General features: G+C 36.8%; 1 protein-coding gene across 1 annotated transcript in view; it reads right to left on the bottom strand.

Moving 5' to 3' along the window:
- Positions 1-17,159, bottom strand: part of TNKS2 (tankyrase 2) — a 28,844-nt gene that overhangs the window by 4,769 nt on the left and 6,916 nt on the right. Inside the window, exons 6-24 of the mRNA XM_058028788.1 lie at positions 15,957-16,051; positions 15,340-15,406; positions 13,478-13,664; positions 12,427-12,548; positions 11,855-11,946; positions 11,690-11,768; positions 10,591-10,762; positions 9,864-9,943; positions 8,754-8,899; positions 8,161-8,326; positions 7,657-7,876; positions 7,149-7,258; positions 6,272-6,460; positions 5,238-5,490; positions 4,535-4,617; positions 3,959-4,079; positions 1,895-1,992; positions 1,176-1,250; positions 87-192 (exon numbers count right to left, since the gene is read on the bottom strand). Of these exons, the coding sequence (XP_057884771.1) occupies positions 87-192; positions 1,176-1,250; positions 1,895-1,992; positions 3,959-4,079; positions 4,535-4,617; positions 5,238-5,490; positions 6,272-6,460; positions 7,149-7,258; positions 7,657-7,876; positions 8,161-8,326; positions 8,754-8,899; positions 9,864-9,943; positions 10,591-10,762; positions 11,690-11,768; positions 11,855-11,946; positions 12,427-12,548; positions 13,478-13,664; positions 15,340-15,406; positions 15,957-16,051 (2,461 nt within the window). The remainder of the gene's footprint in view (positions 1-86; positions 193-1,175; positions 1,251-1,894; positions 1,993-3,958; positions 4,080-4,534; positions 4,618-5,237; positions 5,491-6,271; positions 6,461-7,148; positions 7,259-7,656; positions 7,877-8,160; positions 8,327-8,753; positions 8,900-9,863; positions 9,944-10,590; positions 10,763-11,689; positions 11,769-11,854; positions 11,947-12,426; positions 12,549-13,477; positions 13,665-15,339; positions 15,407-15,956; positions 16,052-17,159) is intronic.

Genomic DNA, 17,159 nt, shown 5'->3' with positions numbered 1-17,159 from the left:
ATTTACTTTGTTTGAGACAGTAGAAACCCTCCAATAAAGAGTGGTGCTGATGAAATAAGTTCATAAAGTACATTTCAAATTCTCACCATGAAACAGCATCCTTTCATTGGCATGGTTATGGTTCTCTTCAGAGACCTCTTTCCTTCTGTGTGTGTATCTTTCCCATAGTTTTTTGTTGCACACTTTCTGAATCTGAAACAGTCAAAATGATACCAAAAATCTCAGTTCACTTCACTGGACACATAATCTATAGCCACTACAGTACAGTTACACTGTCACTGCAATGAGATTATTTTTCTTGGGACTCAATGAAACACAAATTGAGTTACCCTGCACAAACTGATTATTGTTTTATGACAAGTAAGTAATAACTATATACTTAAGAATCAATTCATTTTACAGAGCTCCTTGTTAATAATCCTTAAATTAAATAGGCTCCAATTGAAATTTAACAGGTTCAGTCACAATTTTTCGTGATGCCGAATCAATAGGAAAAAGATCAATCAATAAATTAAGAAATGCCTTCCATGAAGATTTGTGAAGCACTTCTAAAAGAAAGTAAATGACATACTCCCCACAGAAGTATGCTGGGCATTGCAAAGCCTTGTGCATGCAAATATAGCATAGCAATTCCACTGTAACTTCAGTTAAGAATTAAACTTAGTAGCACTTACTTGCAAATCAAAATGTATATGATATTAATGATAATTACCATAACTTCAGAGGGAAAGTCACATAAATACAAACCAAAATTCCATTAGATTATTTAAACTCATCTACTGCCTGTTTTTTTACACTTGTTTGATGTTAAATCAAGCCAAAATAAGAGTTCAAAAGTTTTGCTTTTTCTTCTTCTCTTTCTTTCCTGCCATTCTCCCTCAAAAGACACCCTCTTCTGTTTCTCATAAAACCTCCTGCCTTTTCCTTCAAACATTCTCCGGTTTTCAGTGACATTTTTCTATGTCAATTTCTTCCTGACCATTAACCCATAAATAGCTTTTCTGTATAAATTAAGTCTTTGAATTTCCCTGGAAAGTGATTTTTATCCTCTGCATATCTCAAAATGGCACATCTTGACACTTTATGGAACTCAAGTGTAGAACATTTTACAGATATGTTACTTTAAGACAAAGCTCCAAACGTGTAAAACCACTGGCCACAAAAAACTCAGGCACCTTTAAGATGTTGTATCTATTGAAGACTCCACCAGCATGTCCTCCATCTCTGTGCTCTCGGACAGTACTCTGCATCTGAAAATGGAGAATTTAAAGAGGATGACATTCCTGCAGAAGATCTTCAACACGTTTCCTTTACACAAGTCAAGTAACGAAAATAATGAATTATGTATTAACACAATTAAAAATCACAAGAGAAATTTTTAGGTGACTCGTTGTTAAGCAATGTCAGATTTTGTGAATGCACAAGAATATGTTTAATGATTTAAAAAAAAAAACAAAACAGTATTTTGACTGCTCCATGGTCTAGTCTTCAAACTGGAGAAGATTGTCACTTATCTCTTTAAAATTGTATTTGTTCAGAATTTTGCCTTGTGTGATTACAGCATGTTGAAAGGAAGTGATGTAAAACTGTCTATGACAAACAGGCAATCAATTGGTAGCACAGAATTTATGTTATACTGAAGATACTTGATATATAGTACAGGTTTTAAAAATACTACAAGCAATAATAATGTAAGAAAGAAAAAAGTTACAGACATCATGACCACAGATTATAAGTGGTGCAGTCAAAGTTGGGAGTCTGAAGTATCCTTATGCAGGTTTTACTTAAACTTAGTGATGTTTACTCACTGTTAAACTGTCTAGCAATGCTTCCTTAGCTGCTTCTATAGCAGCAATAGCAAAAATACTGAGAGACTACAAAGAATGGCATTTACCTCTTCTTCTACAGACTGAAATTCCTTGTCTTCAGTGGAAAGGTCTATGAGAATAGTTCCGCTAGCAGAAGTATTTAGAGTCAGGTATGGGTTCAGTCCTGTGAATGCAAGAAAACACAGCAAAATATATGTGAATGTAGTAAAAAACAGTCTCAGAAACCACAACTGTTTTCTCTCATCTGTGGACACACAACTGTTTTCTCTCATCTGTGGACACTGATCCTTCTCTCAGCAAGAATCATCATTTCAGATGCACTAACCCATTTATCCATGCTTAGCTCAGTATACTAGTACACACAACAGGGGAAATACTCGTAAACACTGCTTACTTCAGGTCATTTCAACTCTAGGCAGTGAGACAGTGAGCAACCAGTCCCTGTACAGAGTCCACAACTACTGGTGGCAGTGGCACCATGAATGGGAAGAGCAACCTGAAGCACTAATTTGGTAGGAGTATTTTTCCCATGGTCATGCACAGAGAACTGACAAAGAACTAAGTCTGTCAATCCAACATGCTTGAGCCTGGTATTGAAAGCCTAAAAGATACTGAATGTTTAAAAAAACTTCTCTATCTTTCCAAATATGAAAAAAAAATTGGAATTTTACACAGAATCCAATGTCAGTTTGCATTGGATAAACTGCAATCACAACTGGCAAGTAATGGGAGCGTAATTACTGGATCCAAGAATATGAAGACTGTGTGTATCAAGTGCCTTTCCTGGCCATGGCCTTTCCAGGCAACTAACAGGTGACCAGAATTAAACATTGGGTCTGCCATGAGCTCTTTAAAAGGAATAATCTGGGGAAAGTGGAAGTTACAGATTCATGCACAGTCTGGAGCCTCATGTTAGCGGTGTGCAACTGGAATAGTGCTCAGGAGAAACAAAGTGGCAAGAACCAAAATAAAGCTCATCCACTACTAACCTCAAAACAATGGTTATACTTCAGGAAGAGATGCCATATGTACAAATACACACATGTTCAAAAACACATCAGGCCTACTTAAAAGGCAAAGTATACAGTTAGTGGCTGTGTAAACTTTGAACTCAAACAAGACACGAGGCCGAAATCACACCTTAAAACTAACTTTTATCCAAATTACTCATGAGTCTGCCCAGAAAGACCTGACAATTAAGAGAAAATTATGCAGATTCATTTAAATACTTCATTATCAGGAAAAGAATTATCTTAGGGCTGGTTCTTACTGTTTCAAGGAACAAAAAGTAATTTAGAGCTTGGGATAGTGACTCATTACTATGGAGTGAAAATTTTAGAATGAGATTTCACAAATGGTGAATCAGGAAGGGAGAAAATCCTAGCAATTCTAATTTATTTCATTTATGTGAAACATAGCAATACAACAGTAAGTGATATTTCAAGGAGTCAAAGAAGAAAAACAGATTTGGAGGGTTTTATTTGCCTTCTCTGCAGCCATAGTTAAATGAAGCATACTGAATGATGATGAATTCACAACTGCTGGGACTGTGCTGGTATCAAGAGTCCTGCACAACTAAAGAGGCTTTAGCAGTAATTTCAATGCAAACTAAAGATGTTGAAAAAAGCAATTAGGTTAATTTTGGTTCACTGAGAGCACACCAACTCTATTTTTAAAGAAAAGTGTAAGAATTTCATCTGCTCTCTGAGTGAGCAGGCAGCACTCTGTGGCAGGACCCAACAAACAGGACATAACAGGCCTGAACTTGTCAACAGAATGTGCTCTGCTCGTCAGAGTGCTCTGATGAAGATAAATATTCCCTATGTCAAGGAGCTTATGAGCATTTTGCACTAAGTCAACACTCTACTTATATAAACAAAAAAGAGTAACCACAGAGAAAAAAAATAAAGCAGAGAACTGAAAGGCAAGATTCACAGTAATTCACAGCATAAATAAAAGTACCCAAGTTTCCAGTCAGAAGACATTCTTACCATTTAAAGTGCCATTTTCTAGGTCAGGTTTTAATACCAACTCTTTTTTAAATGAGATACAATTTGGAATAACAAGTAATTAATAAAAATTGATTATGTAAAGGCAGTATTATGTGATAATTTAAAATAAGCATATACCTTGTTGTCCAGAAATAAGTCTTTCAACTCCTTTGATGATTTTATGCCTATGGCCATAAGCATTAATGCCAATTTCCTTCAATTCTTTGTGTCCCATTTCAACCAATACGTCCAATGTTATCTATAATGAAAGCAAGACCATGTTTTTTGTACCAGAACAAGTGCCAGTGACAGTGAAAATGTACCTCACATAGCTGTGAGAAAAAGCAAGTGTGAAAAGAACAGGAACATTAGAGGCTTCAGTGTATTATTTTTGTATTTCACTTTTACTCAACTGCTTTCTTCTAACTTTTTGTCTGAAGTAAACATGCTACAAGCTACAAACTGTAACTTACATTGCTTGCTAGATGTGTATATATTAACATATTTACGTATATGTTAATATATACACATCTATTTTAAGATATATTTTTTAATATAGCAATTAAAAATCCAGTTACAGTCCCTTCCTTCACCCCACTCATTCTGACTGTCACACATTGAAAATCTGTCTTATTACATTACACTAATATACAGTTACTATTTATTCCATTGCTTTCCAGCCCAGACTATCAGGAAATAAATATAACCACTTACCTGCTCTCTCTCAAATATGTCAATTAGATGTTCAAGGCCAAGGTTCCGTACAAACTGATTAATGCTAAAATCTACACCTGAAACTGGGCAAGAAGAAAAACACAATGTACATTCATATCTGTATTGTAAAATAAGGCATACACATCTGTCTGTGGCAACAATGAGAGAAGCAGAAATTCCTGGTCTTTTGCAGATGTAGGTTAAATATTAAATATCACTAATCAGTAGCAACTAATCTGCTCTTCTACCTCCCTAAGAGCAGTCTTTGCCACAGAACGAGGCAACCAGCTAGCAGAAATGCACATTACTACAGAAAATGTATTGACAAGTAAAATGTCATAGAAGTAACCTTTTTAAGATACTTTGATCTAAGAACAGCCTCTTAAAAACCACATAAAGTTTGAAGTAAAATACTGCTTGGTGTGCAGCCAAATTTCATTTGACTTCTCTTTTAAAACACAATTCACCATATTGGTTCTGCTCAGAAAAAAAAAAAAAAAAAAAATTAACAGCTCTGTAAGGGGAAAACAGTAAAATCTTATACTGCAAGACCTTCAGACTTCTGTTCCTCATTAATGACATCATAAGGAATCTAACTATTGTGTATGCTATAATATCTCGATGAATGTATGGGAAACTTCACACCTTTGTGTTCTTTTCACCAGCTGTTAAGAAATGCTATTCCCTCCTGAGAAAGCCTCACCTTCTTTTTTCTCCAGAACAGTAGCTCCCTCTGCACAGTTTGTACCAACAACAGAGGGAAGTTCAGAAAAACTACCAGACAAGTTGTCAAGACTACTTGCAGCAGACAGACTGGATGGACTGGATGGAACAGAAGAGAGGGAATCAGCTGCAGAGCCTGTAGTCTGAGACACACTTATAACCTGAGGTTTGTAGCAAGTCGGTAAGGCAGAAGGAGGCATTGCTGCAGTCAGTAACGCACTGACATCGTCTGCCTAAAGAGCAGAAAACAACTCATTAAAACAGAGAAACACTTCCGCACAATGTTTTTTCCTGGAATGCACTATCATTATATGAGATTTCTTAAATACACTGCAAAATAATACTGGGAAAATATGCATTTTACAGTATACACTTACATTTTACAATATACATTTTGCAGCTTACAAACGGCCTTTTCTGCCCAAAGCATAAATAAAATTGCAAAATGTCTATATGTAAAAGCTGTAAAAAGGTAAAGACTTCAGTATTTCTAAAAAAAAATCTAAGGGCAGTTAAACAGAATTAACTTGCTATGAAAGAAGCTTCTACTGGCAACCAGAATTTATGAAACAAAACAATTTCTCTAAGTGTAGTTTTGGATTACATTATAACACTTAGAAAGAACACCCCAGAACTTAACAGACAGATAATTTCTTACATTTATGCTGCTACAAGGTTTACTTATATTTTATTGTCACAATTTTTGTATTAGTCAAACTGTAAGCCCTGAATTCAAAGCATCACATTACAACCATTAATCCATTTTGTTAGCATTCTGAGGTTTTTTCACCCCCAGTCCATACTGAAATAAGATGCCTAAAGCAAGAAATTATTTAAGGAGAGTTTATAAAGCTCTATTGACTTCTCTTGCCAGGCACATACAAACCCCACAGAAACCGCAGTATTTTTGATTTTGCAGAAGTGGTTGCATTACTGTTTTTTTAAAGGATAGTTTTAAATGAGGTGTCACACATAAATAAGTATGGATTTCCCAAGAGGAGCCCCATCACTTACAGTGACCAGGTCCAATGGTGTTTGTCCTTCTTGGTTTTTCAGAGTAGGATCAGCCCCATGTGCCAGTAACAAGGCACAGAGCTGAGTCCTTCCTTTCTGGGCTGCCTCATGAAGTGGTGTGAAAGCCCATTTGTCTGTAGCATTCACACATGCATTATATTTTATAAGTAAAGCTGCTACATCAACATGCTGGAAAAGTGAAAAACACCTGTTAAATTCCAAGGTACCACAGTGTACTAAAATAATTCAGAACCATTACTGTTATTTCTCTGTAATCAGAATAATTCTGAATTTTCCTATAATGCATTTAATTATGATTTTAGAAAGTATTAAAGCAATGTGTTTTCTTCCTCACCTATGACATATCAGCAAAAAGATAAGTAAGATCTGTTCTTTTGTGAAAAAAGGATAGAGTAAAACAAAATTCCAAATCCAGAGGAATCTGAAGGAAAAAAAGCCTGATTCTGAACTTCCAGTTTTGAAAGTTCTCCAACTGTTTTGGTTAAAGAGTTGATTCAAGGACAAAGATTCAGGAAGTTCACAAAAAGAATTGCTGTCTCAACAGCATTCATATAAGTGAAAGCGAGATCTTCCTGACACAATTTCACTGGCACAGGTAAGACAAGGCATTTTACAGTACACCTTTCAGCCTGCTGGCTTTTTAGGCATTCATGGTCAGAAAACTCCACTTGTGACTTTACAAATTTGTGAGTCTTTACCTACAACATAAGCTGTGATCTAATTATTCATTCTGTGTCTTACAAATAAGATTACACTATAACTCAACAGCAAAAGCCTTCTTCCGGGGCTCAAAATGCTGTCAATGAAATGTACCATTTTTAACAAAATAAAGTCTCAGAAAGTTTGAGCTATTTACCCCATAAGATGCTGCATTATGCAGAGGAATCAAGCCTCCTTTATCCTGTGCATTCACATCTGCTCCATGCTGCAACAGGTATTCTGCAACCTCCAAATTATTGTAACCAGCTGGAATTGCAGAAGGACAGAATGAACAGAATTACAACACCACCTCCAACAGGCTGTGGAGAAGTTAATAATTAACTTAAATCACTTGAAAGTAAATTAAATTGTCAGTCCCAGTGAAGACAGTGCAATACCTATTATGAAGCACCGCATTACCTTAAGAATATTTGGTTTTAAAACCTGCCAATAAACAATAAAAGACCCTCTTCTGGCTAGACAGAACAGGAAAATAATTAAACAGTTTGAAAAGCAACCCAAAATTAATATGCATAAGAATCTAATTTTTTTCAAGAAAAGGTACAGAATCCTCCAGCTTGAGGTTACACTATAACTTGTGTAGACATAGAAAGTTCAGGCACAGTAATTAGTAACCAATCAAACTAGTTAATTAGAGCACTGACCTGCTAAATGTAGTGGTGTAGAATGCCGTCCTTGTGTGTCCCGACAGTTGACATTGTCAGGTGAACAGAGCTTTTTTACTCGGGCCAAACAACCTTTCTTGGCAGCATCTAGGAGAGCTGCATCTCCTCTAAGCAGGTCTTGAATATCAGTATCACCATCTTTAACAAGGTCTAGAGGAGTATTTCCGTCCCTGTTTTTCTTTGTAGGGTCAGCTCCATGCTGTGCACACCAAAAACAGGTGGTCAGGATGTCAGTAGAATAAACATGATGCATCTTAGGCATCTATAATGCCTTGTTGAGCAAGTATTCTGACACATATTGGAATTCTGAAGAGAGCCTTCCATTTACTGTGTGAAAAAGGCCAACACAGGTACTAACAGTATCCCTTTTCCTAAAAACATTTAACTACAATAAATTAGGAACCACAAATCAATTTCTAAAACTTAAATGGACTTTGAAAGTGAACAAGAAAGAAATGTACCTCCCTCCAGCATATGTAATACCTGTAACAGGAGTTTGCAAATCTCGTATTTTCCTTTTGCTGCAGCTTCATGCAAGGGAGTGAATTTCCACAAGTCAGCTACGTTGACAACGGCACCATGTTTAACCAACAGCTCTGCAACTTCATAGTGACCGTATGAGCAGGCGTTATGTAAAGGGACAAGTCCTCTGGAAACAATCAGAAGAAGAGAAAAACTCTCTTTAAAAACAGGGTATTTTTTTCAACAATATAAACTTAAAACACTTCAATATAAACTTAAAACACAATGCATCTTTGACCATATCAAACCATAACAAATTATTTCCCTACCCCTCCAACAGTCTAATACAGTAGGAACACCTACTGCAGTAAAAACTTAATCAGCAGGGCACTAAAGAGAAATAAAAGCACAAGGCCAGAGAAATTCTTGATACTCTAATATTAAGTACTGCAAAATGCTTTTGGATATTCTTAACATCTTCATTTTAACAGAAGTTTCCATGAAAATAAAAATACGTCTTAAGAAAAACGGGATGCTTATCAGTTAGCAATATTCAGAAGCTGACAGATATGACCAATTACAATTGCCAAGAAAATATATATTCAAGCATTTACCCCTTATCTTTTGCATGTACATCAGCTCCATGCTGAAGAAGATACTCCACAACAGATACTCTGTTGTATCCAGCTGCAAAATGAAGTGGTGTAGACTGACGTCCTTCAATATCTCTGCAGTTCACACTCTGGACTGTACACAGCTTCTGTGAATTTCCCCAAACAAAACATGTCACTATATGCAGTGCTGACACTTCTAATTTAGTCATAGAATATTGTTATACACATCTAATTTTGCATAACTGTTTTCCATAAAGAAACAGTATTTTTACAGTCTTTACTTTTTACAGATTTCATCCTGAGGAAAAAATCCACCGGCCCCCATATCCACACCTGACTTCAATTAATGCTTTTTATATAAGGCATCTGGAGGTGATGAATATTGTACTCTGTAATCTGTAGTAATTGTGCAATACAAAGGATTTAGGATTGATCATAATTCTAAAGCAGTCAGTGAAGGATTGTTTGATTGCTTGCTTTGAGAAATTATACACTGGCATATAATTCTGTGCTACTTTGGCTGGGGTGCAGTTAATTTTCTTCACAGTGGCTGGTATGGGGCTGTGTTTTGGATTTGTGCTGCACACAGGGCTGATAACACAGACACGTTGTGATTGCTGAGCAGGGCTCAGACAGAGCCAAGGCCTTTTTGTGCTGCCACACTGGCCAGGAGGCCGGGGGGAGACACAGCCAGGACAGGTGACCCCAACTGACCAAAGGGCTGCTCCAGAGCGGATGGCATCGTGCTCAGTACATACAGTGGGGGAACAAGGAGGAAGGGAGGAGACATTTGTAGTGATGGAGTTTGTCTTCTGAAGTCACTGTTATCCAAGATGGGGCCCTGCTCTCCTGGGGATGGCTGAACACCTGCTTGCTCATGGGAAATAGTGAAATAACTCCTTGCTCTGCTTTGCTTCTGTGTGTGGCTTTTGTTTTCTCTATTAAGCTGCCTTAGTCTCAGCCCACGAGTTTTCCAGCTTTTACCCTTTCTGATTCTCTTCTGATCCTGCTGGGGGGAAATTGACCAAGCATCTGTGTGGGGCTCGGTTGCTGGCTGAGGTTAAACCATGACAAATTCCCTCTTCTTTTTAAGGAGAGGTTTAAGCTTACTTTTACAGTATCCACATCACCAGCCTTTGCAGCCTCCAGCAACTGTCGATCTGCATCAGAATTACCTAATGGGATACCTTCTGCAAAATAAATGAGATTGCACGACAGGTAAGTGTAGGCAGTTGAAGAAATTTGTTAAGACAGGAAATAACTTGAGTTTTTTTTAAAGGGAAATCCTTGAAATAAAGTTAACTAATTACCAACAAGTTTTGTCTCTGTTTACTATCTACAACTACAGCTGCTAGAGCTAATGGTGTTTAGCCATCAGCTAATGGGAAGTTAACTTCAGCAGCATGCTTCCTGTATGTTTTGGAATATTGTGGAACCAACAAAGCATTCTTATTTCTGTTTCAGAATTAGACCAGATCAAGTTTATGTATGTATTATAATGTCCAAACCTTACTCTTGAAAATCCACCTACACTGCTGCATCCACTCACAAATACAAATCAAGCATTTTGTGTTTTAGAAACTAATTTTCTACTTTCAAGATTCCCCCCACCCTATGTCACGATTTTAATAAAATTATTCCAGTGACTATACCCCAAATCTTCGTATCTGATTATTCAGACAGTAAATGATACTGTTAAGTAGGAAGTAAAACATCACCTAGTAGTGTCTTTCATAGAACATTTTTTTTGTTGACCTAGTCTTCACTATTATTTGGCAGCACCTAGAACAGCAAGTAAAACAAAGCACCTCAGTGGATGCTGAATAACTCAGCATACCTTGTAGTAGCTGTTGCACACTTTCAGTCCCCATTTGTAAGGCTGTAAAGCCCTGCAGAGACACGATGGAAGGATCGCATCCAGAACTCAGCAGCAACCTGCATGTCTGAAGATGACCACAATGTGCTGCTCTATGAAGAGAGGTCTGGCCAAGATTATCTAATGCATTAACCTAAAAAATAACACAGACAAGAAATACCACCATCAAGTTGGTATTAAGATGTTTTCATTGCTGACTGGGAACATTTCACAAGTAGCATCCTTACTATACTAAAAAGAACATATTTAGTGTATTTCCAAAGGTGATGATATTTCAAACAGAAACAGTTCATAAAGTAGCCTCCTTTTAGAGGTATGGGAATAATCCACTGCATTTTTACCACAAACAGGAGTAATTCACTATTTTGCTCCTTGCAGTACTAACTTCAATGCTAACATGTAGAACAGCTTCTACCTTGCATTGGCTTACTGTGGTTTCTCAGACTGAAGGCTTCCTATCTGTTGGTTCAAAGTGTATTCAACAATTTAAAACTCTGCACCTAAACCCTACTTTTATTCCCTACTCTTCCTCTGTTTTTGAAAAACTTCATACAGTCAGGCTACAATCAAATTTCTATGAGAGAGATTCAACTCAGTCTTGGAGGATTCAAGCACTAGAGTCTCTCCACATTTTCTTTCTGTGGAAGTTTGAACTAAATACTGTATTATGAATTAACATTTTGTTTTAATTTTACTTTTTACTGCATACAACATCATGTAAAGTCTGTCACACAGTTCAGTTTAGCTTCTTGCTGTTCATGTACACCCCCCACTTTTTTTCCCCATGTATTCCATTACTCCTGCTGGACAATGAAACATTGAATAAGACACTTTGAAAGTTTTCCACTTCCAGAGAGAACTACATCCTCACTTCTTGAAAACAGGACCAAACCAATGATGATTTTGTAACATACAGGGCTGTACTGATGGATTGATGGCCTGTAGCTGAAGTCTCCAAATCTAGAACCTTCCAAAACAAATTATTTTACAAAAACTTCCACTCTCATGGTGTGAAAACCTGTATAGTACATGAATGTCAACAGAAGTATGATACTCATACCTTAGCTTCATGTTTCACAACTACTTCAACAACATCATTATGAGCTTTTTCTGATGCCACATGCAGAGGAGTCAAGAAGCTTAAAAAAAAAAGAGAATAATTCAAAATGTATTTTGTAAAATCTTCTAAACAAACAGTTAAGAGCATTCATTTGTAACCACTCACTCTTTTGTTTTTTCATTGATATTGGCTCCTTTCCTCAGCAGCAATTCACATACTTGTTTCCTCTTAGGATATGGAGATGCAGCAGCACAGTGCTGTAAACATGAAAAAGTTTACAATTAACAACCAGCTAGCAATACCCAGGTTTTGCTGATCAGCAGGCAGTTAAGAGCTGGTGGCGTACAAAGACAACAGAAAAAATCCCCAAAACCTGCAGACACTTATTAATTTGGAAGATTCCACGTGGGCTTTCGGATTTACTCTGGTATTTTCAAGAACTCCCCTAATAACTGCCGGAAACCATCAAAACAAAGCTAGCACATATAGCTTAAGATAAGACTGTTCTACAAAACCCAGTCATTTAGACAATCTAAACAGGCCTAAATAATTTATGTCAGTCTTAACATAAAGAACAAAATATCAGTCAGTGTTATTTGCTTAGCTAGACACTGTGTATTCCAGCTTGGTCTGAATTACAGCACTTGACACTGCAGTATTTATTGCTAAACTATTACCTAGTGTGCTTAGGTTAGTCACAATATATACAAAGCCATTAATAAATCCTGAGTTATTACCAATGCTGTCTCATGTGTCTGAGGATGCTTGAAGTTCACTGTTTCCAAAGAAAGATGTTTCTTTATACGAGCTACATCTGATTCTCTTGCAGCCTGCAGCAGTGAGTGACCTTTGAATTCATCTTCAAAAACAAAGAAATACATAGCAGAGGGTTACACTCCTTGGCTCAAGAAGGATCAAGAGAATTGCTTCTTTCAGTTGAAAAAAAGGAAATTAATTGTATTCAGCAGACCATGGAGCACACATTTCCAAGTCTGACTCAAGCTATTACATCAATTGACAGAACTTGTTAGTTAAGTCAAAACACTACACAGCTTTGGCTTTGTTTCTAAACCAAAGCCAGACAAATCCAAACTGGCTGCACAAGATCTATTTCACTCACCTCTCTATAGGTTCTACTGTCCACACAGGTACTAACTCAGGCACATAAAAATCTCTACTTCTGACCTATTTCTGGAAAATAATTTCTAGATCCTTTCATGAAGCCTAGTGTAGTATTTACTGACAATTTTTGTAAATACCCCAGAAAGTTATTGTTTCAACCACTCAAGGACAGAATCTGAGTTCGCTCTTTTCACTCTTCAAGTTTGTTGGAAAAAAATCAATGCCCTTCATCAGGTTTTTTCAACTTTCAGTGATTGTGGCACACTCAAATGTATTCAGCATTCTAAACAGTTACTCTTTTCTTCAAAGAAAAGACTGTGGAATAAAATTTAATATTTCAACACTCTTGATGCAATGACAGGAACAAGTATGGGATATGAAAGTGTACTGGCAAGGTCATGAGGGAAAGCATTTAATAGGGGAAAAGCTGCAAAACCCACCACAAGCACTTGACAATAAAGCTGACAGTAAAAATATTTTAAATGCTTTCACTCAGAAAATATAGCAGTTTCAAATTATAAACAGTGAAATATACTGTGTAACACTGCACAATTACTATTAAAGCATAAGCATGTTCCAAATCTGGTTTCAGGCAGGTCACTGTCTAGGGAATCTAATGACACATTACAAGCTGTAACTGCAGAACTGATCCCATTTGATACTCACATGCTAATCGTTCTTTTAACTGGGGCGTTGGAGCCAAATCAATGGTGCTTTTGTTGTGACAGTTCAACAGTGTTGGGTCAGCACCATAACTTAACAAAAGAGAACATACTTCCACCCTGTTCTTAGAAGCTGCTTCATGCAGAGGGGTGAATTGCCACAGATCCATTGCATTCACACATGCTCCATGCTTGAAAGGGAAAGGGGTAAAAAAAGATGCAATCAAAACCAGGACGTTAGAAAAAGACTATGTTATTAGTTTTAATACAGTAGACTGTTAAAATAAAAATCAATGCTTATATGCAAACTGTTTCCAAGACACTAATTTTCAATCTAACACAACATTTCAGCACATTGTGGTTTTTAATCACCTGGTGTCCCACAGGTACAATCAAAGAATCCAAAGGCTAGCTAGTCTTTTCAGGCTTTTTTCAGAAAGGAAAGGAGTTCTGCTACAGGTCAAATCAGAGAAAGAGAAATATTCACATTCTCCAAATTACCTGTGAACACGCTCTGGTTCTTTGCAGCTCTAGAAAATGTCCAGAGTGACCAGATGCACTAAGATAAATACATGTTCTGTGAATAACCCCCAAGATATGAATGCCACGGTATCTCAACTGAGATGGGCACTCAATTTAAATTCAAAACATTTAAGTACAAGATTCTACAAGTAATACTCCTGGATGAGTAATGTATGTGTAATTCTTCTCCAGTAACATTTGGATTGTGCTTCAAGTTCAGTCTATAAGCAAGTACATGCTCTTTGCCACTGCTTCTCTTGAAGATGTATAGCTTTGCAAAAAGTAATTCAGAATTTTCTAGAGCAGAAATCCAATACAGAACACAACTCCAGCTAAATCATTAAGACACACAGTAGTGTATAGCCAAAAGCTCATTTGTGGGGCTGTGTCTAGGACCACCACTGTAAAAATTCACTTTACAACTGGCCCCTGAAGTAAAAAAAATCATGACTATTTATATTTACTGCAATGTAAGTTTATTTCAATAGGTTCTTTTGCAAAATTTTTTGCTAAACAAGTAGAAAGATACACAGAATTAGTGGGGGACTGAAACACACATAGCAGAACAAGAGCTATTCTCTGAGCAGCCAAATGTCTGGAGTTAGACAACAGAATACTCTCAGTTGTTATAACAATCTTGATTTGCTGTGGCAGCTGAGAATAGGCACAGCTCAAAACTCCTTTGGTGGAGTACACATATCATGCTGCAGCCCACATCTTCAAGCCACTAGTTTAATGTGTATCATACCTATCTTCAAGACTAACATAATCCAGATACACTGCTTCAGTTCCAAGAGTTCCCTTTTGTTAGGAAAACTGACAGGTTTCTCTTTCTTTGGAGTAAAGCCTACAATTCAGGGCCAGAACTGATGCTGTAAAGTTAATTTCCTGAAAAGACTGACTGCTCTTTAGTTTTAAAACATTTACTATCTTTACCAGTATTCTTTTAAAACATCTCTTATTGCTTTGTCTTCTAAAATATTATTCTACTGTCAAACTAAAAAAACTACTCAGCTTGTAGGAGGTTTTCTGGTGCTTCATTTTTTTTTGTTGGTGAGTGTAGAAAGGTTGAGATAAGCAGTACTTACTTGGTGATATGAAAATATTCAACTTTGGAGCAGAGAGAGTTAAAAACAGAAAGCACATTTATAAAGAAAAAAGCTTCCCTGCAAGCAGAAGATTCTGTAGCTCCAGCTTAATAATCACTATCATGTAGAGCAAAAGCAATTTATTATTAAGTTTTGTAAATCTATGTACAAAATAAAAAAATATGCAACTTGCATTAGTCTATTATAAACTGTTCTTATTTAATAATAACACAATTTGATCTCTTCAAAGACCAACCTTGACTAGAAGCTCTGTTACTTCGTAATGACCATAGGAACAGGCATTGTGAAGTGGTACCAGGTCTCTACAAAGAAGAAAAAGGAGAAGGATGATTAGTTTAGAATACACACCTATATTAATTTCAAATGCATCTAACACATTGCAACTGGTACTATGCTTCATATTGAACATTTTACAAAAATAATATGACAAATGTTCAAATGAAACTATGGGGAAATAAGAAGTTGAAGAAGAAACCAGAAAATCCCATCAGCATTTATCAGAACAGTAAGCATCTAAAAATAATCAGAAGATGAGAAGTGAATTGCATTGTCTCAGTGCAGATGAAATGGTTCCACTCAGACTTGGAACCCTAAGCAGGAATACCTATCTGCAGGGGATGTTCAGGAGTGACCCTAATTATATCCTTTTTCACAAGAACAATGCTGTAATATCTTCTCCTGTGAAAACTAATCAACTTGCATTTTGGTCACAACAGAAAGTTTAAAGGTTACAGAACAGTCTAAAGTTGGAAATTCTCTGTGGTTAAAACATTATTACTTCACTTCATCTTTACTTCACCTCCATTTTAAAAGGATTCTGTTTATTCTGAAGAAAGGGAAAAAGGAACCTACCCTTTATCCTTAGCGTGCACATCAGCTCCATGCTGCAGTAAGAGCTGCACTATTTTCACACGGTTATACCCAGCTGCTAAATGCAATGGAGTAGACTGAAACAAGAGAATGCAGAATGAATCAGTAACACAAAATCAAGGTTCAGTTTCTATTCATTTTTTCATAACTTGTTAACAGTACTAAACGATGAAGTCCTTCAAGACTTACAAGCTTAAAAAAATCCCAGAGTGCTTGAATCAGACATTTGGTAAATATGTTCACTGTTCACTGACTACTCTTGAAGTCAACATAAACACAAATCCCAAATTTACTCCATCACTAATACAAAGGCCACTTTTGGTTTTTTAGCCTACCATAGCTATAAATACTCTGCTGGCACAAACTATATCCTTGTGAAAGGGGAAGTAGGAAAACCATTACCAACAATGACTGTTAAACTATGAAGAAGTCTCTCTGCCAATCAGTGAAGTAAGTTTGAAAATTATCAAGAGTGATTGTTATCCATGTTTGTGAATGCAGTGAGCGGGGTGTGGGGGAAATTTCATCTCTTCTAAACTCTCACCCTCCAGAGAGCAGACAGATAACTAACTGCTCTATGATCTTTTCCAGCAAATGCATTCAAGCATCAACAGCACAAAAGACAGAGCTACAAATGAGTGAGTAGGAATCTTATCCTCTGCATTTACAAACCCATCCACTGAACCAGATTTCTACAGTTCCTAGAGGATGAACCTCATAACCAGATGAGAAAACAGAGATGCATCAGTGTTTTGGAGATCCCAGTATCTTACCACAAAGCTTCACAAAGGGGAAGTAACTAAATCAAAACTTGGGTGAATGAATACAAATACTTCATGAGAATAATGATGCCAAAAAGTGATACTCAATAACCTGAACCTTCTGTAGGCCAGGGGCTGAAACCAGAAGACTCAGGATTTTTCAGAACGGAGATTCTGAACATTTTTATGTCCTTCTTTACTTAGAGCAATGAGCAGCTTGCTCCTGCATCAGGAGCAGCAACTTGCCTAAGGGTGCATGTCAAATAAAGCACCTGTGTATTTCTCCCTGACAGGGACAAAAATCTGTGCAAAGGCCTTGCTTCTTTATCACTGCAGATATGAAGGTCAAGCAGAAGCTTCAACTGACGAGTTTGCTTATTGATCCTATATAGAACTACTTGCACAGTCCTTTTAAGATTAAAAA

The sequence above is a fragment of the Melospiza georgiana genome, chromosome 8 (genome assembly GCF_028018845.1).
Source record: "Melospiza georgiana isolate bMelGeo1 chromosome 8, bMelGeo1.pri, whole genome shotgun sequence".
Lineage (NCBI taxonomy): Eukaryota > Metazoa > Chordata > Aves > Passeriformes > Passerellidae > Melospiza > Melospiza georgiana.
The sequence above is the reverse complement of the archived record's forward strand: the minus strand, read 5'-3'. Positions and strand labels throughout refer to the sequence as shown.